The sequence below is a fragment of the Dreissena polymorpha genome, chromosome 12, assembly GCF_020536995.1.
Source record: "Dreissena polymorpha isolate Duluth1 chromosome 12, UMN_Dpol_1.0, whole genome shotgun sequence".
Taxonomy (NCBI): Eukaryota; Metazoa; Mollusca; class Bivalvia; order Myida; family Dreissenidae; genus Dreissena; species Dreissena polymorpha.
Window position 1 is genome coordinate 18,761,511 of NC_068366.1, and position 23,333 is coordinate 18,784,843.

Genomic DNA, 23,333 nt, shown 5'->3' on the forward strand with positions numbered 1-23,333 from the left:
GAGGTCATTTAAGGTGAAAAGATGGTTAAAACAGCTATGCCGAAAAAGCGCTTTAATATAGTGTTCTATACCGATTACCGAGACTGGTTGACACCGTGTGAGCTACAAGGGTAACACGTAATGCATAAACAACAAAGTACGGGTCAACAGCGCTGTCTTTATGACTACCTAATTCGTGAGTGAAAAGTACTGCTCGCTGATTGATTTTTTTTATTTTCAACAATTTTCTTCTTGTTTATTTTGAATTGTATATGGTGTCAAAACAAAGTTTTGAAAAGAAAATTTCCATCATGAAATAATATTCTTAGTGTGATAGGTATTCGATATTCACACAATATTCATTTAATATGATGGTGATTGCACATTTTATTTTATATTAACTGGTTCTCATTATACCATTTGCAACATATTTTAAATGCTTTCAAAACGTCTATAAAAGAGACATGTGGTTGTTATTTTGTTTAATTTTTATCTATAGCATAAATATGATGACAAACTTTGCAAACACATCTCGACCTGTGCATTAAAACCCACTCTTTAAAAAAAAAGCTATATGATAATTATGAAAAATGAGTTGCGTCTTAGATTATGCAATAGCGAACAACTTCAGTGCCTTCAGCGCTTTAATTCTAATATGGCTGACTATAGTATTTCATCGTTAACACTCTAGAAGTCACATTTTTATTCCAATTATCATAAAACTTGCTCAGAATATTTGTTTTTATGATATTTAGGCCCAAGTCGAAAATGTCTACAGCTTAAATAAAATCAAAGCGCTGAAGGCACTGATGTTGTTCGCTGTTGTCGTCCTCGATTAGCTTGTGTGCATTGCACAGGCTAATCAGTTTGCACAGGCTAATCTTATTTGACATGCATTAAGCCCCGTCTTCCCTGAAAGCAGCCAATATGTACAGATTTCAATGATAAACACTAGACTGGCCAATGTCGTCTTACAAGCAGATATATACACTCACTGTAGCAGTAGAGCAAAAGCATTTGTCGTCTGCAGTGCAGACAGGCAGCGATAATCGTTCCTTGCAAAGTGAGTTGCGGTTCTTACCGTTGCTAAGGCTTCTAAGCACATACTGATTTGCAAAATATGCTCAGTAAATTTAGTCGACCAACTAAAAATATGGCCACCATGAGATAACGAGGAAGCAAAATTGTAACTTACTTAGACGATTTGTTTTAATGATATGTAGGCCAGATTCGAAAATGGTGCCGGCTTAAATAAAACATGGCCGCCATGAGAACATGACGGAGCACAAGCGTTCCACTTTCTTCAAATAAACATTTGACGAATTGATCAGTGACTGTCATAAATATTAGGTTGCTTTCGATTGCATGATACTTTTACATATGGATTCATTTTATTTTATTATAGTCACCAACATTGTACAGGTTATAGGTTTAAAGCAGCTAAAATATTATCAAATACTGCATTACTTCTACGCAAACGATGTTTAAACAAGTTCATATTTTATATTGCAATACCGGTTTTAAAACATGAACGATAAATTAAACACATAGGGCGTCTTGTATTATCCTCGATAAAATAAATCAAGTAAACTTTTAATAATAAATACACCTGCTTGCGTAATCAGCTGTATTTGTCGACGGTAAAATATAGGTGATCATATTTCAACAGTTAAAGATATTCATGCTACACCCGGCTTGGACGTTTGCCCGCGGAGATAGCATTTAAGGCTCATTCGAACATTAGTCGTCTTTGTGTGCAAACAGTATCAACCTCATGTGTCTTGACTAGTTAGCAGTAATGGAGCACGTATGTACAATTCTTTTTATTACATTGTTTATAGGAATAACATTACACATGTAATTTACAATTAAGTAACTAACTGTGATCTTGTAATTTAAAATAAGATTTGATCATATTCGCGATAAATCTTTTAAAAATCATAAGGTTTAAAGCACTAGATAATACACATATTAGCTATGAATGTGGTGGCGTTATAAATGCAAACTATATATTGCAGAATGTATTTCATAATATTCAAAGATAGTTATGCTTAAACAGTAATTTAGCTGATTTTGTGTTAGCTCCCTTGAGCAGAACGTTTTTGCGATCAACTTTTGTCCGTCGTCCGTCGTCAACAATTAATATGTCAAAAATCTAGAGGCCACATGTATTGCACCAGCTCCGTGAGACATGGTCAGAACATTTGTCCCATAAAATCCTGGCCGAGTTCAAAACTGGGTCATGTGCTGTCAAAAACAAAGTCACCAGTGCAACTTTAAGAAAACGCATTTGAAAATTGTAGAAGTTAATTTGTGTCCAAAATCTTCATGAAACTTGCTCATATCATTTGTTCTGATATCTCAGTTGAGTTCGAAAATGGTCCCGGTTAAATAAAATACATGGTCGCTATCGGGTGGGGAAGTTTTCTTTAAAACCTCTAAACACTCTAGAATTCACATTTTTTCATGAAACGTGCTCAGTAATTTTATCGAATTTATCAGCCGATGTTGAATATGTTTCCGGTCGGTTGTAAAACATGACACCAGGGGTGGTGTGGTGGTGCAATTTTCCTTATATGGTTATTATGAGGAAACCCGTGTGGTCGCGCTGGATGTCACTCTTTTTCAAATGATCATGACCATTGCTTTTTCTTTTGATATCTCAGCATAGCTCAAAAGATGTTCCGGTCCGTTGAAAAACATGTCCACCGGATGGCTTGGCAGTTTTCCTAATATGGCCGAATCGGAAATATGTGAACACTCTATAAGTAACATTTTTGTACTATTCGGATAAAACTTGTTCATTTGTTATGATTATGTCATGACCGAGTTCAAGAATGGTTCCGATCTATTGACAAATATTGCTTCTAGGGTGCAGAGCAGTTTTCCTTATTGGCGTCGCACTGAAGTGCGGCGACTAGTATGTAATACGTTTTTTTTTCGCTTATGGGAGGAGAAGTTATTTTACGGATCAATGTATATATTTTTATTGTCAGAATATCTTGCATAGTGGTGATTTTTTGTGTAAATTAGTGTTAATAAGTACTGCATTTGTGCCTATTACATTTACTTCAACATTTATTGCCAACAATGCAAAGCTAATTCTTTTAATTAATAACTGATCACAGAGACTGGGCAATAATAAAAGATCACCGGGAATGGGCAAATACGCGAACCGGTGAAACTTTCTGGTTTTGTATTAAAACAAAACTTCTTTGTTCCACTATCCTAGCAACAACCTAGTTACTGATAAAGGCGCTATAGAGCGCGAAGCGCGACACGTCTTATTAATTGTAATAATGAGTCTTGATAAAGGATGCATCCGCTTATCAATGAGGAGCACCATCACAGCACCCCAGTCTCATTACTATCAAGTCCTCCTACAGGTTTTTTTAAGAACCACATATAGAAGGCCGCAGACCTGACCCGTATCTTGCCAGTGGTATGGACCCTTTGGTATGGACCTATAACCCCGCTCACTATCCAGCGTTTAAACTTCCGGGTTTACATTTTATATTTAAGTTTTTTAATATCTAAGTTAGATGGGGATTTTTCAAGCGGTTCCGTAGTGAACGCTCGCTTCACATGTGAGAGGCCCAAGGTTCGAGCCCAAGTAGAATCAATTTATTTTATTTGTGTTCTATGTTAACTTTTTGTTTTGATGTAGACATTTTAGTTTAAATAAATATGCTGTTTTATTGTAACCATTTTTTGTTTTTATTATGCCCATGAAATATATGTGTGAGAGGTTGGGGGGGGGGGGGGTTTCGTAAACACATTAAAACTTTTACAGTGTTTTCATATCAATGAGTACTCAACACCTATCGTAAATGAGCAACGTAAGAATAAGTTCAGAATCATCTCCCCTTGAAGTTGAGAAAAATATGTAATTCCGCTTACAAGATGAAGCAGATTTTTTAAAACCTACACAGTTCTATTCCATTAAAGAAAACTGCACACGGATGCTAGTAAAAAAAGGAAACCAATGTTGATAAAATGAAATATAAAATATTTGGGGGTTACAACACAAAATCATAGATAATGGTTATTTGGGGGTTATAACACAACATCAGAGATAGTGGTTATTTGGGAGTTATAACACAAAAGCATAGATAATGGTTATACCAGTATCTTAATCTATTTTGTTTAAAATAATCGGCCAATATATTAATATTTACAGTAGAAAAAAATCGTTCCATGTAACTTCATTGAGTGCCTTTTACACTGAAATTCCCGACGCCCTTTGATGCTTTGCATATATACTTATCTTGTATGGTATAGTGAATGTTCCTTTTGAACTATGACTGTATAAGCTACATTGCTTTCCCCAATCATAATTAATTTTGCTCAGAGTTCGAAAATGTTTCCGGACCGTTGAGCATCATGGCTGCCTGGGGCGAGGAAGTTTTCCTTATATGACTATAGTGAACCCTTGTGAACACTAAAGAAGTCACACGTTTTGCCCAATCATAATGAACCTTGCTAATGCTTCTAATGATATCAGGGCTAAGTTAAGAAATGGTTTCTCTCCGTTATAAAATATATATTTAGGGTGGGGCACTTTTCCTTATATGGCTATTATATAAAGAAAGAACCGCATTATTTATATAACATGGTTTATGTCCTGCTGGGGGAGCCTAAGTTTCACTTTGTATAAATTATAAGTGAAACATGTTCCATTCAGAACAATTAAGTTCATTTGTAACTCAGGTGAGCGCCTTACTGCATCTGTCCCTCGTGTTTTATGTAAATTTCAAGATCATGAGTATTTCATTCGTATCAACTATAACAATTACGTTGATAACTTATACTTCAATATCTAATCAGTTCGCATATTTTCGTAACCTGGCCTGCGTAGATTACTCGCACGTTATCATATTAATGTCTTTATCATTCATGTTAAAATCCCAATGCTGGGGATATTCCAATAGAGTGAATACATCGATGACATTTGTTTGGCTTTCGGGGCCCGTATTCACCAAACAATTCTTAGACTTAAGTCTAAGAATAAAGAAAATTCTTTAAATTAGAATATTCAAGAATTTCTTTAATTTTGAGTCAAACTCTGCAGTAAACATCTCTATCTATATTATTCTTTATATAGAACATTTTGTTTATGACATAATCACCAGTGGAGGCCTGTATATATTCAAACACTGAACACATTTTTCTTGGTTCTAAGTCTATTCTTTATTCTTAAGTCTAAGAATCGTTTGGTGAATACGGGCCCTGGGCTATTCCGTGAAATACTTTCTCAGTTAAAGCCAAACCCCTTGAAATGAAATACATGCTAATCGATACATATAGATGCAATCTAAAAGTGTGCAAAAATGTAATTAAATCTATAGCCTAGTTAGCAAGTATTTATTTTTAATTTTAAAACCGAAAGTAGGATTTCTATACGTATACGCCCATTTCGACAAACGCGATTATTTTTAAGTTTTAAAGCGCAAAAAAGACGGAATTCTATCTTGTTACCCCAGATATATTCTAATTGGCATAGATAAAATTAAATCTTTAGCCTAGTAAGCAAGTTATTTATTATTGTTCAATCGGTACCGCTTTTAAAACCGAAAGTATGATTTCTAGACGTATACGTCCATTTCAACAAACGCGATTATTTTTAAGTTTTAAAGCGCAAAAAAAGACGCATTTCTATCTCGTTACCACCAGCTAATTGTAAATGGCAAAGATAAAATATATTTCTTATTTATACTTAAATCTACTTTCATTTTAAGGTGTGTGGCTTTAAGTGAGAACATCATTTATTTTTATTGTTAATAACTTTACTATTAACATTTGGCGCTATTTATATTTACTCGTTTGTGATGCTTTACAATTATGAAAATTGATATGCAAGTCATCAAATGTATATTTCAATTAAATTTTAAATCTAAAAAGTAGTCCTTACTTAGAATTATATGGAAAAGTATTTCTCCAAAAAAATCAATATTTCATCACTCACCATTAAATAAACGTATATACTGAATACATTATTGGGTTTCCGACATTATTTTCAGATAAAACTGTAAATGACGATTCTTTTCTGATAAAAGTCCTTTAAAGCTTTTTATTTTCGTTTTTGTACATCAACTGTTTTTTTGGTTGTATTTTACTTTTACAATTTTTTGAAATAATGCATAACCGTTTGAAGAACACATGCATATATTATTATTTAAAATAATTTTAACCAGACACGAAACAAATTAATTAAGCCTCCAATATTTTTCAAAAACCATTAGCAAAATATCGTATCCATTTAGAATTTCATACAATATTATACTAAACGCGTTCATGAATATTGTTGTGAAAGGTAGGCTGACTTTTGAACAATACTGTTCTTCGACTTTTATAACACATGTCGACTACGAAAACGTATCGATAACTTCTAAAATGAATATACTGACGTTATTTTGTTTATTTTTATAAAATGTCCAATGAAAGCGTTGAAATAGTAAATTCAAAAGAAAACGATAATTGTTTTCGTCAAGTACATGTAAAAATGTCTATAGCATGTGATAAACACCTATACTGAACTTTAAATAGAAAAGCACAGTTTCTGTGTTCTATGTCGTTAGCAAATTATTGTATGAATAATAACATTTGCTGGTATGAAGATTTTGTGGCATACTCAACGGTCTCATCACATTTTTGGAATACAGCGTTCCACTACAATTTTATATACGTTGGAAATCGGTCACATGCTTGTTTATAAAAAATAGAAAACACTTTATATGACCAGCAAGGCAAATATAACTACTTGCAAACTTCCAACTTGCATTTTCTATGGCTGTTCTATTTGCTATATGTTGTGTTGTCAGTGGTGTTAATGTGTCCTTTTAGTAAAAAGTTTTTGGCTAAGCGTGAGGTTTGGTGGCCATAAATCGGTTTAAACCCTAAATGATATGATTTGCATTGACCGTTCCAAGGCGGTTATCCAATTTTCATCCACTGGTATTATTGTTTGTCATGTGTTATGTCCCTGTGTCTATTTCTAAGGTACTATTCCTAAAGACGAGACCAGTATCAACGTAGAATATGTATTTTGTTCAAAAGGAATGTAAAACAAGCTAGAATGCTGCTTATAATATTTTAAATAAATGCGACATTATCAGCACTAATAACATCTCAAAAGTCAATTATACATGGAAACATTTGTTTTTTCAATCATTTATCGATTCGAGAAGAGTGATAAGTTCGCGAAAGAATAACGCAAAAGAGTCGGGCTTTAGCTCAGTTGCAGCCCTGACTTAAACCAACTTGATGATTTAAAGCTGCCAGGTATTTCATTATTACTCCGAAGAAATAACCATACAGCTAGAATTGTATAGTGAAGTTTCATATTATTCAATACAACCTGATAAAATGCATATTTCTCAAACCACTCACATTCCTTTAGAAAATCAACACATACAGCAAGTTTATGGCCTTTGTTTTCTTTTTACTCACAATAAATACAATTAATTAAATACAAAACACTATCCAGGGCTCAGAAGCAAGTGTTTTAACCAGCTGGAGTATGTCCTAGCATATCATTCGTAACATGAATTTTTGGAAAAACCTTCGTAATTATTTGGGTTATTTATTATAGAAAGTAATTCAAGACCCAATTCTCGTGGTGGCTATTGATGTGGGATCTACACATTCTGGCTATGCCTGGCAATGGAGAAGCGCTTTCAAGGCAAAAGGGAGTGTGGAATTCAACACAAACTGGGGAACAGGCGCACCTCAAGTAAATAAATAATAATATATCAGGACTTAGTTTCTTGTTGTGTTGTTTTAGATAATAAATATAGAAGTGTTTGTTTATATAGTTTGTTGAAGAAAAAAGCTTTCCGTGAACAGTTAAGAGCGAAGCTTAGTCATCACTCTGTCCGTCATTCTGGCAAACTTGTAATTACGTTATTTAAAAAAAAGATATTAAGTGAATAGGTAAAACAAGTCAAACTGATTGCAACTGATTGCATTTCTTAAAAAAGAGAGATTAAATTAACGTTATGATTTAAATATATAGCGTTAATTTAATCTCTCTTTTTTAAAGGACCAACAGTGCCATAATCAGTTTGATATAACAGTTTTAAATGCATAATATAAAAATGCACATTTAATTTAGTATATATCATGTAGCAATCGGCTATTTTTGATAAATGTTTAGGAAAGGCTTAAGTTAATGTTTACAAATAATATAATCGTATGTTCACGTAACTTGTACAACTATACACTGGTTTTATGCATCTTGTTGAACAGGAAAATCATGGTAATCTTAAATGACAATTATGCATATATGAAGGATACCAAATTGAATGTGAAACAAGACATCTTTGCATTATTGCGTTGTCACAAAATGAAAAAAAAACGTATTAAATGTTTAAATGCTAATTTTCAGTTCTGGAATTTCCCTATTTAAAATAATCGATAAATAGCCTTTAAATAGATGACTTCATGTCTAACAATGTGTCTACACAGCATGGAATAAAACATACAATAGAAATAATCATTTTTAAGTCATTTGGAATGAGGAATACATTAAGGCATAGTGTCTTATATTTGTGTATTTTTCGATTCCCATTTTCCCCACCCAGTAATTAAAATCGCAATTTCGTTGTAACTAATGAAGAACATAATTTATTAAGCAAGTATTATATACAAAACTAAATAATTGTATAATCTTTATCTAAATGCAAATAAAACATCGTTTACGTAACGTACTTAATAAGCAGAAATTGTCTTGCGTTAATTGATCATCTCCAACTCAACCATGTTTTCATTGAACTGGAAGTCGAAATGCGTTGTAGGTAACTGGAATAGGGACACTTTAAGGATAACCATTTATCCCAACAAATGAACAATTGATATAACTTATGAAGAATGTTTTACCATATTTAATAATAATTATTTTAGTATATGAATTTCGAATAACACAAAATAAAGTTATAACTTCTTTATTTTACGTTTCCTTTGCAATAACAAATGACTAGCACATATGGACTAGGTTAAAATAAAATTTTAGTTGAAGAGAATGAGCCACAACATCAAATATATGTACATCAGGAATGATTACCCCAAGTAGCCTTCCTGATTTTAAGTAGCTGACAGTCTCTTATTATAAGCAATAGTGAGCAATTCGCAACATTAATCACAATGTTATTCAAATCCGAAAAATTGCAATGTTATCCAAATCCGCAAAATTCCGCACATTAAAGCAATTCCGCAATATGCAAATGCGCGTAAAGCAATTCCGCAATATGAAAATCCGCTATGTAAAGCAATTCCGCAAAGTGACTAACTATCCAGATAAAAGCCAAATAAGAGCTGGGAGTTACCTATATCCGAGCAAAACCCATCTCCACAAAAAACTATTTTTTTTGTAATAAACTAATTTTTTGTAATAATCAGAAGGTAACCACCCAAGTATTGATTTATACTCAGGAATCCGAAGACAACCGGCCACACAAAAATAGCTCCCTCAGAATTATTATAATATTAAAATTTAATAAACTATTTTTTTGTAATAATCAGAAGGTAACCACCTAAGTATGGATTTACACTCAGCAATCCGAAGACTACCGGCCACACAAAATTAGCACCCTCAGAATTATAACAATATTGAAATTTCCAAAAATGTGACTACCAAAGGAGACTGTCGGCTACTTGAATTTTTCCGCCACAATAAATTTTCGCAAGAAAATTTTTCCGCCAAAAATTCAGCTATCTTTTATCTATTTATTACGAAAAGAAATCAATCATTAGCTAATAAACGCTTAGCGTTTTAACAGTAGTCCACCATAAAAGATGTTTACTCCTTTCACACAATGTTAACTCTATGACTCATCGTCATAAGCGTGTGTATTTAAAACGACCTAACAGTATACATATATAGCCAAGGGAGCCAACTCGAATAGGATTACGTCACTCATAGAGTTAAATCATGGGTAGCGTCCCTTGAACTCTATTTTCAGCTACTGAAGTGTTCCATATCGCGGTTCCAAATCATCCATCAAATAATACAAATAACTTTTTAGTGTATTGTTAAACCACCTACGTTTTATACATATTCGTGTAGGGCAGGACAAAATCTAAAACTTTGCCGCTCGTACTACCTGAAATATTAAACTATACAAAAAATTCCTGCATGTGGTTCCATTGTTCCAAAAATCTCACCGTAATACTAGGGGTGAAGATTGAGCTCATTATTAATAATCGAAAATAATACAAATTATACTGTTCATCTGTTGAGTCGCGGTACTTAAAGGCCCTATAAAGGTGACAAATCCAATTATTATGCATATAAACTGGTCTAATTTTTACCGGATTTCAGTTAAAAAACGCTAATAACACAGCTGAGGTGCAACGGTGTCAAGAAGTATTGAAGATATACCCGTTTCATAATTGGAAGAAATGTTTACAATTTTGCAACTAACGTGATGTGTAACCCCAAAGCGATGACGTAGCCTAAAATAGCCAAAAGAACACACACTTTTAATTCTATTTTAAACAACTTTTTACCAGCAAAAAGTAACTAATTAGATCACTTCAAACGTTTTGACCATTATTAGAAGAGACATACTTTGTGAGTGATACCGGAAAACATTGAAAACCAACGATATATTTTTGGTGACCTGAGTCACTTTCACTTTCACTTTTCCGAGTAAACAGCGATGTAAATAAACAGATTGTTTGTAAACACGATTGACTTGGAGGACACTGTATTTTGAGCTCAAAACAAGTTGTATTGCTCATATTTTTATGGTTATGTCCAATAGCATATATATATTGTTTTTCGATAATCTTTATATATAAAATACGGAAAAAATATTTAAAAATCGGTAAATAATTACGGATCTTCACCTTTATAGAGCCTTTAAAATAAGCAAGCGCTTTTGAAAGATGGCTTACGTTTATTGGTGAAGGAGCCAGTGACTTTAGGTCTGAATTAATGGGGTCTTGCTGAGCGGATTTGACCACTGTGTGCACCTCGTATTAACCGGGGTCTGTAACTTGGGGTAGCAAATTGAAATGAATGCCCTTGAGCTGATGGCAATGCTTGCTTTATGAAGCAGGAAGAGGCTGGGTGACTGCCCCCGCAATGGAAACATGTATGTGAGAATCTACAAGTTGACCAAGAGCAGGCGCCCTTATTGAAGTCTAGGCAAGGGTACGAGGCACCGACTCCTGGTCCCCTTGGCGTTTCAGTACTACAAGGGGCTGACACACCGTCCCCTGATAGCGTACAACGCCACCAGAGGTCCGTGTTGATCTCCGCCCAGGATGCTGGGCTGACTTCCTGCCGTAGCCGGAATCGAACATTATAGGAACGCCAAGCAAAACCAACACGCTTGCTGGCTGCCTCCCTAATATTATATATATATATTTAAACAAACTGGGAGCCTCATGCCTATGTGAAACAATATACACAGACATAAAAATGATAAATGCATCAGTCCATTGATTGATGTTTTGAATTTGGGACTTGTCCTCCCTTGGCCTTGTCTCGATGTTCCCATTTGGTCCCTGGTAAAGGATCCCCCCACCAGAACAATAATCCTGCAACTCCAATGAACCTTTTAACATTAATGTTAAATTTACAAACTGGTTGTTCCAAATGCGTTCTCGGAGCTGCATTGAAACATGTCCGAAGACCTCATCGCTCGTGCAACGAGTTCGATCAAAAGTGCGACTTGGGAGGGACCCCAACGCACCACCACCACCACACCATGTGACCATTGGGGGGGGGGGGGGTTGAGACAGATTCGAAAACATGAGATGTCGTGGGAACACTTTGCGATTCACGCATAATCTTCTGAATATCAATGAAATTACCCGCAGGTTTTTCTACCGCGGGCTCCAGCAAGGCTGCCTCCATCTCTTCCGCAGGCGTCTTTCGCTTTCGTCCTCGCGGCATTGCGATGCGATACGAGTTTTTAACAATGAATTTCAAAGTTGCAACAAGTTTCTCCAGCGCTGGAGAAAAAAGGAATCGGAATAGACTATTAGTCATACCGTTCCCGAACTATTTCGTCGTTTTCAGCTAATTGGTTTACATGCCGTAGGTTACACACCATAGGTATAAGCTAAGAGACAAAAAGTTCGAAACTTCAACAAAATAACCCGGTTTATTTTTAAACAAATAAACCACATTATTTTATTAAATAATAATAATGATGATGATAATAATAATAATAATAATAATAATAATAATAATAATAATAATAATAATAATAATAATAATAATAATAAGTATATATACTGAGAATGATTTTGTTCATTATACATTCAACTATTGTTATTCTGAAAAAAGTACATATTTTGTATAAGAATCACAAAATTCAGTGTACCAAGACTTAAAACGTGTTTTAAAACATCTTGAAACATATTGTTAATTATTTGACACAGAAATCCAACATGGCGTCCAAAATTGCCACCGACAGAATACGCAGGACCACAAAATCATAACGTTTGACTCAAATGTGATGATTGTTATGTCAAACGCCAGATTTTGAGAGGCAAGGAACACTTTGATCGAATTAATTAATAATGATATATTTTTCATGGCATTCATCTGTTCAATATCACCTGAAACACAAAAACTTCTGTCCATAGCATTTGTCTCAGAGCGTTAAATTGTCGGTGTCATCATCTTCCTCCTCAGTTCTGAGCTCTTGTGAACTGTTTGGACTGTAAAACTTGTCAGGTAAGCAACCGCCACATACAACAGTGCAGGGGAGTCCATGGCGTCTGCAGCTGTGTCGAGAGGATTTACATCCTATAGAACAGTTACACAGGTTTATGTTCAAGAGTACTTCAGTCGCTGTATTGTTTTGGGTCTTTATTGGAATTGCTCGTTGTCCTGTTTACATACCCAGTCAGTAGGTTTTATATTATTTGCCACCCACATCCATACTATGATTCTATAGTATACTCGTTGGCTATAGAATACTGGCATGTGATGTTGGGAGAAGTCGATCAGGGACGAATGTTTCGGTCGGCAGTACCCTTTTTCTTTGTGATAATGTTATAACGCAGTGAGTCTAAGGAATCATTGGACTTGCCACCAAACAGATCCACCATCAAGCATTGCAAAGAATTGATATGTTCTCTTGAGACTTGTTTGAAAAAGGAGGGAACTAACACATTACTTCAAGATATGAACAGGGTTTTTTCTAATTTCCGAAAAACCGATTTTTTCCGATGACGAAATTTCTTGAAGTTGATTCACAGCCTGAGTTAGCATAAACAAAAAGTTATTTTAATTATTATTAACTTTGTGTTCCTTAGACTGTTTACATCAAAGCGGACGAAGACGGTGTTATTGTCATTATGGAGTAATGCAGGAGCAAGATGAGTAAATCTGTTTCTTCGCCCATCAATGTTGTCGTGCTACGACGGGATCGCTCCACTGTTGCTTTAACAATATCAACGTCTGCATCCCCTGGTGACAGAACGACATAACATCCAGTCAGAGCTGTTTTAATCAGAGCAATCATTCTTGCCTTGTTTTTGTCACGAAAAAAATATCATCCTTTCTGCATGAACATTCTGTTTCTTTGGAGAAACTTACAATAGGGTTAACGTTTCTCCTCGACTGTGGTGTTTGTTGTCTTCTATAGAAATTGCGAACTCATCTGAACAGGAATCACAGACCTCTAAATTTATCTCCACAAATTGGTTAGTACGTGCCCAGCTAAAATGCTGTTTGTCCAATTCAACATTACAACCACAGAGTATGCAGTCTTGATGACTTTCAAAACCCCCTCTTGATTGCCATGTGCTCCTCTTTTGTACAGAACTACAATTTTGTTTTGCAACATAACTTTTAATATTTTTATCATTTTTTACTGCTGACGACAGTTTGTATGTACTTAAGTACCGGCCTTATTTACAAGATCGTCCTTCCGCATCGCACTAGCTTCATGTATTCCCTTCAATCCCTGCAACTGAATATTAACCCAATTATTAATTGAATTCTGAATATGCTCTATTCATATTGGACACAAATCTTCCCTGGTTGAGTTCGCAATCATTGTTTAATCATTCCTGAAAAAGTGTCAATAATTACTTGTTTACTGCTCTGATTTAAAGCTGCTACATTCTGCACAGAATATGTCCAATTTACTGGTAATGTTGACACAACCTAATACTGATATGATACAAAGGTGGTCTGTATTTATATTTTGTTGTTTATAACGCCCAAGCTTCAATATCGGAATGGGTTCTCTTAACCTTCTAGGTCCCAAGGTATATCACAACTACAGAAAATTCTATAATATTTTAAAGAATAAATAATTAAAACAAAGCTAAAAATCTGTTTGAAATTGTGAAAAACGAATTGCAAATTAATTCTCCTGCTCTATTGTCCCAATAGCCAGTCACTCAAATTTGCTTTTCTTTAATGTTAAGTGATTTTTGTTTTCGCTTTATATTTTACAGCCTGTGCCTTTTTTGTTGGGAAAAAAGGCGCGATAGACCATGCAAGTGAGAAAAATTAAACACTACCCATATGATAAAAAATAACGTCATACCATTTGTTTATAAGTGCATGTTTTACTGTTTTTTAAATTTATATTATTAAGTGCTAGGGAATAAAATTGCTGTAAAACAATCTCAAAAATACAATTATTGAATTTATTAAAAAAGTTTGGCATAATTTGATGAAATTGTGTTCAGTTTTGGGGGAAAAAATGTGACTTTTTGCCATTGGGAAACAGCCTTTCTTACTGTTTGCAATTGGGAAACAGCTTGCAAGAAGCTGTAATTTAAGGCAAAAAAAATCTGCTGTTTATAACTTTGAACCTGGTAATTAAAATAACACTGCTGCATTTAAAAGATAGTATTGTAAGAATGATCTTTGACTTTCGTCCCTTGTATAGAAATCAAGTTTTAATAAAACCCAAATTTTGCAACCTGGGTAAATAGTCAAAACTAAGCATTCTCTTTTTTTTACAATATCAACTGCATTAAAAATTAAGTATACCTGCAGACAGATTGAAATTCCTTATATTGACAACAATATCAGAGAGAATTTTAGTTTACGTACATCAATTTGATTTCACTATTTAGAAAATGCCTGTTTAAATTGTGTCTGCTATTTTAAATGCATTCAAATGGTGTAGTTATAACCAAGGAAGATAACTTTTCAATCGTTATGTATCAGGTACAGGTTAAATCTCAAACAGGACACGTATGCTTAAACAAAAATAGGGCAATGCAGTAGGAATCTTTAAATGCTAAAAAAATTTATGCTTTTTGGAAAAGTTATTTTGTGCCAGTGCGACATGAGGTTCTACAGCGTTAATTTGAAATGCTTTCTCAATCAGGCTTATGAGCCTCTTCAGCCGACTAACCCTAGTTATAGATCTTTATCCATGTTGAGTCAAATTACACTAAAACGCCTGTAGCATTGTACTGCGATGTTAAATCACATATAGGACTTACCTTTTAATGGCCCACTTGCGTGTTGAATAATCCAAATGTGTTTCCTGTCCACCTAACAGTGGCGGTAAACATAACAATCATCACGTTTGAGTCAATAGTTATGCACTTACAGTCAATATGTTAGCGGCCATTTGGACGCCATGTTGCATTTCTGTATTGCGTAATAGACCAACATAGTATTTTAATATTTTAATGTGCTCTTTGCTTCTCCCCCCGAAACCTACGTATAGACACCAATATCATCAATTTGAGTAGATAGTCACATAATTATCATCATTAATAGGTTACGGCGGCCATCATGGACGCCACTTGGACTGCGCTACCAGGATCAGTTTAAATACCTCTTGAATCAATGTATTGTTAGTTGCTAGGAAATGTTTTATATTATGACCGACTCCATAATTGTACAAAAAATACTTATACATATAAGTGATATTTCATGATCCATTTTCGATTCAAACTTTAATGGATATCTTTTTTGTCACGGCTTTGGCAAAATGTATTTTCGTAACACAGACATTAGGGCAAAATTAAATATCTTAAATCCAAACTGTATTATAATGCCCCAGAAATACTTCACCTGTTCTCGAAGTACGCATTAGCAGGTCGAACATTGCACACAGCCTTCGATATACAGTATTTTACATATACATATATTTGATTTGATAAACAAAACTACGCGATTCCCCGATGTAAAATTAGAGCACCGATAAAGACATCATGACTAAGAAAACAAAAACGTTACTCGTAACCCGAAAAACGAACTAACACGCCAGTTTATATTTTTATACTACTATTTTGCTATATGATTATTAAAGATAAGTTAAGCACCGTATTTGATTTTGCTTTCGGACACTTACACCTTATGACAATGATTTACGTAAGTATTTATAGTACACTAGATCAGAAATTACATCATGCAATAATATGAACATGATATTGCTAGCATTTTAAACAAAGCACATCATGACATATTTTTATTAAATACCCCATCTGAAGCAAACGCATTACTACCACTGTCGAAGAAATGATCATGGTTTGAATAATTCTTACTTACCAACAAGTTACATTAAACCTAAATTTCAGTTACCAAATTTAAAATTCAGTCCCACCAATTAGTTGCTTGAATAAAATTAGCATTTTAAAGTTATTCAGAAATTTGAATAATAAATTTAAATAATATTAATATAACACACACGGAAAATCGTCAATAAAAAGCATAATTTTTAAATAGCTGATAATTTCCATGCTTTACGATTGGTAACAAAACACGACGAACTCAGAAGGATATAGGGCGCGATGTGAAAAAAATGCAACCGTACTTTTATGATACAGGAACAAGTAAAACTCCAGACATATAACAACGCGGCCATTCATCACTGTTACGAAAATATCTATTCGATGAATCGCACTATATTTCCCAGTTTTTAAACTAATGCAAAACATGGAAAAATAGCCTAAGAGGTGGCGTCAGTGACTAACGGCCGTGTTATCAGAGAAAATCTTGTTATGCTCCGTCATTCCATGATTTAAGTAAATTGAGACATTGCCTAAACAATCTAGTGCAATAAATAAACACAATGTTAAGTATTCATCACAAAATTAAAGATTGGTTCATCCAATATGTATGATGAAATTACTGTTGTTTACAGATTCACAAGACCAGCACATCATTGCTACTGAAATACACCGATGACAAAAAGGAACTTCCAAGCGTTGTGGCATTCGGACACACCGCCGAAAGTCAGCATGCACATATCCAATCAGACAGTCAATACCAGAAGGAAAAGCATCACTATCAACTTTTTAAACGATTTAAAATGCTGCTGTATGAATTGAATAAGGTATATTTAGATTTTAAAATATTATAGTTGTAATAATTTTAATTCGGAACTCGCGCGCTGTGTGTTTTTCCGATATCTGAGCGCGCGCGAGAGGTACAAACATTGTCATTAATACCGTAATGGCCAGTAACGTCGATATCCGATTTGCTTCCCATTCAGTAGTGGATAATAAGTATATAAACGACAGTAGTGTTTCTTTAAGGAAATGTCGAAATTCAAGTCTTTTGTTGTTATTACTATTACTGTTATTATTAATAATTACACATAACAAATCTAACAATGTTTTCATGTATGTCAGACGTTTAATACAGGATTAAAGTCTAAATACACCGTTCAGATGTACAGCCGCCTATATGAATATGTCCAGTAGCTAACATCCTTAAAATATACGAAAAGCAGACATTGTCAGCTGTATGGTAATGAAGGGACCTATACAAACTATTGACATATGCAATATTTCTTCTGAAAAAACATTATGCATGTTCTTGTTTTTTCGGCATGCTTTATAGATATAGCAAATATGAGTAATGTATTGCAAAACTTGTTAGTGATGTGCCTTCTGATCTTAAGGTCTTATGCTTTAGCGAATAATTTTCTTTACTTTTCAGATTAGATTAAAGAAAAGCATCACAAATGAGCTATATCAATAGACATATAAATATCCAACTGATATGAAACGATATATTAGTTCTAGTTCTACGAATGGACTGATGATAGTAAGGTTTTTGTTGTTTGGTACTTGTCTGTATGATTTTAAATATATTTGAATAGCATAATGTATATACGATAGAATCAATGTCTTGGTAGTTTCGTTGACATACTTCTATTTAAACTATATGCCCATGCCTACGCACAGTATATGCAATGACATAGTTACGTGACCGAAGCTGTGCACATGTACATGCAGCATTATATCGTGTTACATAGTATTCTTACATATTAAACACGATTGAGATTAGTTCATCTAAAGCAAAATGATTAAATCATGGTATTTGTATCAACTATAACGAACGTTTGAGCAGAAAAAGTGGTGTTTACTATTCAGCGATAAGATACATTATTAATTCACACTCTTTTAAACTATGTAAGTCAGCTTTTGTTTGTACCTACCGCGCGTGCTCAAATATCGGAAAATCCCAGACTGGAGAGTTCCGAATAACAAATATTACTTCATATATAGCTCGACTATCGATTGACTATTCCGAGCTATACTACTCACCGTCTGCGTTTGTGTAAAGGTTTTGTTGAGATTTGTATCTAAATATAACTGGTTCTACGCCAGATATTGCTATTTAAAACTTTAATAAGTGTTTTTGGTCTTTATGTTAAGTCACTGACCAACTTCGTTAAAATTTACAGGCAATTTATGCAAATTATATACCCTATCTGAATTAAAAGATTCAGTTTAATGAGAACCTGCAATAACTTTTCTACATAGATTGAAATACATGTATTGAAAAACAACTTTGCACGTGTACGCATGATCTTTACAATCAGTCACTGACCTACATCCATGTCTTACCTGCCTTTTTGTACGATTATGCATTATTTTATTGTTGTTGAAGTAAGATTAAAGTTTGAGTAAATCAAGAAACAGTCAGGTTAAAATTTTAGTGCACAGTTACATATATATGTTTATTCTACAGATATTCAATTATAATGTTTAAAATATATTCAAGGCCTTTATATGAGGTAAAACATAACGACCAACATCTCTGACCTGAAATTAAACATTTATTCATCTAATTGCACCTATAGTTCTTGCATTTATGTTGTCAAGGTCTTCATAAAAAGTCACGGTCAAATACCTATAACTGTCGCCATATTTTAGTTAAGGAGGATTTTTAACCCTTTTGCCAAAGCCAGGTTTAGGTTTGCGTGAGCCATAATAATCAGTTTAAGATTTGCGTGCGACAAATATATACCTCTGTAAGTACTAATGATATGTAATTGAAACTCACTTATTTCGTTGGTGTAATCATGTGATATCACTTACCAAGGCTTATAATTTTGCAATGTAATTTAGCTGAATCAAGCCACTTATTGCGCTAATAGAATTAAGGTAATCAATTGCGTGTAACGGCCCCATATGTGTGTGTTTGTCTACAAATACTTAATTTAAAATGATTGTATGTCTGAGTGGTCATAATATATATGGATGGAGATTATTGTGCAGTTATTTAGTGTTATGCAAATTTAATGCAGACCTATCGTGGGATTGTGTTTTAATCAAGTCGACCTCAGCCATTTTTTACTGAAAAATAGGTTTTCACTCAATACATTAAAATTGGATTTAGTCTAAGGAAAAATTGGTGCTTAGCTACCATAAGTACTGGCTTGTGACAGCCTTGGATCTTTTAATTTTACCTCTCATATTTATATGAATATATTAGTCACACAATTCCATCAGTTTCATTAACTTTAGGTGTAAAGAAAATTAAATGTTGTCGATTTGAATAAGACTCATTTTGACCTTTTTGATCTGTTGTACCTACTATGAATACAAGTGTGGTTAAATATAATTTAATTTCCTATTGCAGTCGAACAAAAGTACCGATGTGCAGACGGAAAGCGTTGACGGATTCCCACAGGATATTTTGACAATAATGTTTCTGTTCATTAAGGCCCTCAAAGAAGACTTCTTGAACAAGAACAAGACATTTGATACTGAAGACGTTATGAATAAAACCGTGTGGGTCGTTACGGTGCCTGCTTTGTGGTCTCAGACAACCAGAGGTTTTATGAGAAAAGCAGCAGAAATGGTACTTTGAATTATATGTTTTTTATTTCTACAAAGTCTTTCTTAAAACGCTTCATGTTTTTTTTATATTTTGTCATCTGAATTTTTTGTCTGGTTTTATACTGATAATTTTGTTTATAAAATGATATACCATTATTCAGACAGGTATTGCTGACAATAATCTTCTATTGGCGTCAGAGCCTGAATGCGCTGCAGTTTATTGCATTCACCTACCACAGGAGCAGCAAATCAACATGTGCAATCTTGGAATGCCTGGAACCAAATTCTTGACTGCGGATATTGGAGGCAAATTTTTCATATTTCAAAAATTGATCTTTTGTTTTTCACTCAAAGGCCTGAACAGACGAGAAAAGCTAATTCGTAAATGGCATCAAATACACTTGTAACTTTGATATTGTGAATAAAACTTTATGTAAACACATTTTTTTTCACGCAAACAATTTCATCAGTGCGCTTTTTCATTTAAAGGTGGCACGGGTGACTTGTCTGCCGTTGAGGTTCAAAGTGACGGTAAATTGAAAGAATTGTGCAATGTTGCGGGAGAGCGCGTTGGTGGGCAACAAGTAAATGAGGCTTTCTCTCAAGCCATGTACGACAGCTTCGAAGGTATGTCATTTATCAATTTTGATGGACTACAAGATTTACTCGTTTTTGTTTCAGTTTGCATGTTATACTAATGCATACTAATGACATATCCTTGTTCATTATTTTTCGATAAATAATAGGTAAAACGGTACAGCAGCTGTTCGAAGAAGCAACGCCGTTTGAAATAATGAAGTTGGAGCGAGAATTTGAAGCAAGCAAGCTTTCAATCATACCAGATTCGTCAGAGGAGAAAATTAAATTATCTACTCCAAAACTTGTTCGTGAATATATTACTAACAATAAAATTAAGTTCGTAGATGGAGCACCGATTTCATACAACAAAAACGAAGAGACACTTGAAGTAAATCGAGTGTTCGTTCGTGAAAAATTATTTAAAACGCCGTGTGATTTAATTAATGCGACCATATTGAAGGTGTTAAAAGAGCAACCTGAAATCAAGATTGTTGTACTAGTTGGCGGTTTTGCGGAATCAGGTATTGTTAAACAAAATGTGGGAGATAATATTAAGAAAACATTTCCAGATGTAAAAGTTGTTGTTCCAACATCTCCATTTCGTGCTGTTTTAACGGGTGCTGTTTTATTTGGACACGACCCTTTCATTTACAAGAGTAGAATCAGCAGAGCAACATATGGCGTTCGTACAAATACAATATTTAAAGAAGCAACGCACAATCCATCGAAGAAATGGTTTGATGAGGAAAATAAGGTGCATCGATGCAAAGACGTGTTTGACATACATGTCAAGATAGGAGATTCAGTTTCACTCAACGAAGCCTTAGAAGCAAAAACTTACACTCCTCTTTATAAGGCACAGAAAGAAATCAGTATTCCAGTGTACGAGTCTTCGGAGGTTGGACCAACAGATGGATCTGTAATGTATACAACGGATAGTGGCTGCAGGGAAATTGCTAATATTAAAGTTGAGATTCCAACGGCAGAAGAATCAAGCAAACGAGGGGTGTCCGTCAGAATGATATACGGGGGCACACAACTCTCCGTAATTGCTGAGTGTGCACATAATGGCAAGGAATGTCCTGCAGTAATACGCTTTAATTAACACTGCCTGTGTGTATCTAAGGTGACAATGTGCGAATCCTGTTTTGTTTCGTTTAAATGAATGTCCTGCACTGTATATGTTTTCGCATTAAAAGGCGATTGGTATTCTGTAATTTTAACTTGACTTTTTAGATAAGTATTATTAACCTAGACATGATTTTGAAGGAGTGATGTTATCCGAAGCTGTCAATGGTACATTTAAATATAACGTACTAGAAAATAAACATTGAACAACCTTTTTTTATTTAAATTTCGCGTTTTTATATAAGAACAGCATTACCTTCATAGCAAAGTACTTTTTCTCGATATTATAATAACCATAAAAGAATTATAATTTGCTAAACATCACTACGCATGTAACTTTAAGGGCCTACAAAATATACATTCTACCCTATGACAAACAAACGCTTTCACTTAATCAAAAGATTGAATGAAAAGGAAAAGTGTATTAATTTGAAATCGATTTAAACACCGAATAATTATATGAAACAAATGTGGCAAGACGACTTCAAGTTTTCATATTCAAGGTTTTAATTTTCGTCTTATTTTTAACATGTACTGGAGTTGTGTGTATTATTAATTGTGAATAGATAGTGACTGTCCATTCTAGTTAACGATTCATTGGACAATCGATGCTATTATTATTGCAAACGATTAATTATTAGGGAATGTACGTGTTTATTTATAAAAAATATGTCTATATATTTTAGTTCAATGTATTTCCAAACCACATGTACAAAATATTGTATTATGTAAACTATAGAAATAAAATTACGATTAAAATATATTTAGTTCCTTCGATATTAAATTACTGGTGGGTATTGAACATTGAACATGTTTTATTTATGCAAATGCTGTTTTTAATCGGTTTAGTTTAAAAACAGCATTTGAAAATTGAAAAATGAGTAGGCGTATAAGTTATAATAGCATCACTCACGAACGTTCGTCTTTACCAAACAATTACACATTTTCTATAAGACCATTTAAACGCGACCAAGTTTCGTGATGGATCACTTGAAATAACAGCAATGATTATTGTAGATTATTGAGACACAAATATGTAATTGTCGACTACAAGAACATTATTGACGATGCTGCGAAGAAGCTCGTCTAAGTTATCATACCAGAAAAAATTCTTCACGATGGCGATCTTTGTAAAAGACAGAGCCAGCTCGATTTTTTCTAATCGGCATACCTCGCTGATTATCATTGATACAGATAAAGGAAGCTTAGCTATAAATAGGACAGCATATTTTGAGGAAAAGATTTATTAATAGTTTGAAAACGTTAATTTTAAATCAGTTATATTCAATTCATTATATGTTAAATCAGTTATATTCAATTCATTATATGTTTATAGATCAATGTAACAACTATGCATTTTCTGTATTGTATTTGACATTTGTCGTAATTCTGTAAATAAATTGCGAATGAAAACGTGTATAATTAACGTTTAACGCAATGATGAGTGTAAACAAAACGAATTATTTCGAACCTGCCATTTGTAAACGTTAAAGCGAGTATGGTATATAAACAGCATAATAGCCGTGCGATAACTATGAAACTCTCTCTTGTGCGTGCTCTTTCATTTTGCATATTTTAATAATAAACTTTTCAAACAGAAATTACAGAGCCACATCAGTGCACACACGATG

At 33.9% G+C, this 23,333-nt stretch overlaps 1 protein-coding gene across 1 annotated transcript; it reads left to right on the forward strand.

Annotated features, from left to right (window-relative positions):
• Positions 1-1,620: 1,620 nt before the first annotated feature.
• Positions 1,621-22,463, forward strand: LOC127853624 (heat shock 70 kDa protein 12A-like). The gene is made up of 7 exons (XM_052388294.1): positions 1,621-1,786; positions 7,571-7,711; positions 17,064-17,255; positions 19,796-20,017; positions 20,157-20,301; positions 20,485-20,622; positions 20,742-22,463. The coding sequence occupies exons 1-7, from the start codon at positions 1,778-1,780 to the stop codon at positions 21,677-21,679; spliced, it is 1,785 nt and encodes a 594-aa protein (XP_052244254.1). The 5' UTR covers positions 1,621-1,777; the 3' UTR covers positions 21,680-22,463.
• The last annotated feature ends 870 nt before the right edge of the window (positions 22,464-23,333 follow it).

Bases quoted from the DNA above. Each gene is read 5' to 3' on its own strand.
- LOC127853624 (XM_052388294.1), top strand. The intron at 20,018-20,156 runs GTACTTTGAATT...ACCATTATTCAG, and splicing joins TGAGAAAAGCAGCAGAAATG to ACAGGTATTGCTGACAATAA. The intron at 20,623-20,741 runs GTATGTCATTTA...GATAAATAATAG, and splicing joins CATGTACGACAGCTTCGAAG to GTAAAACGGTACAGCAGCTG.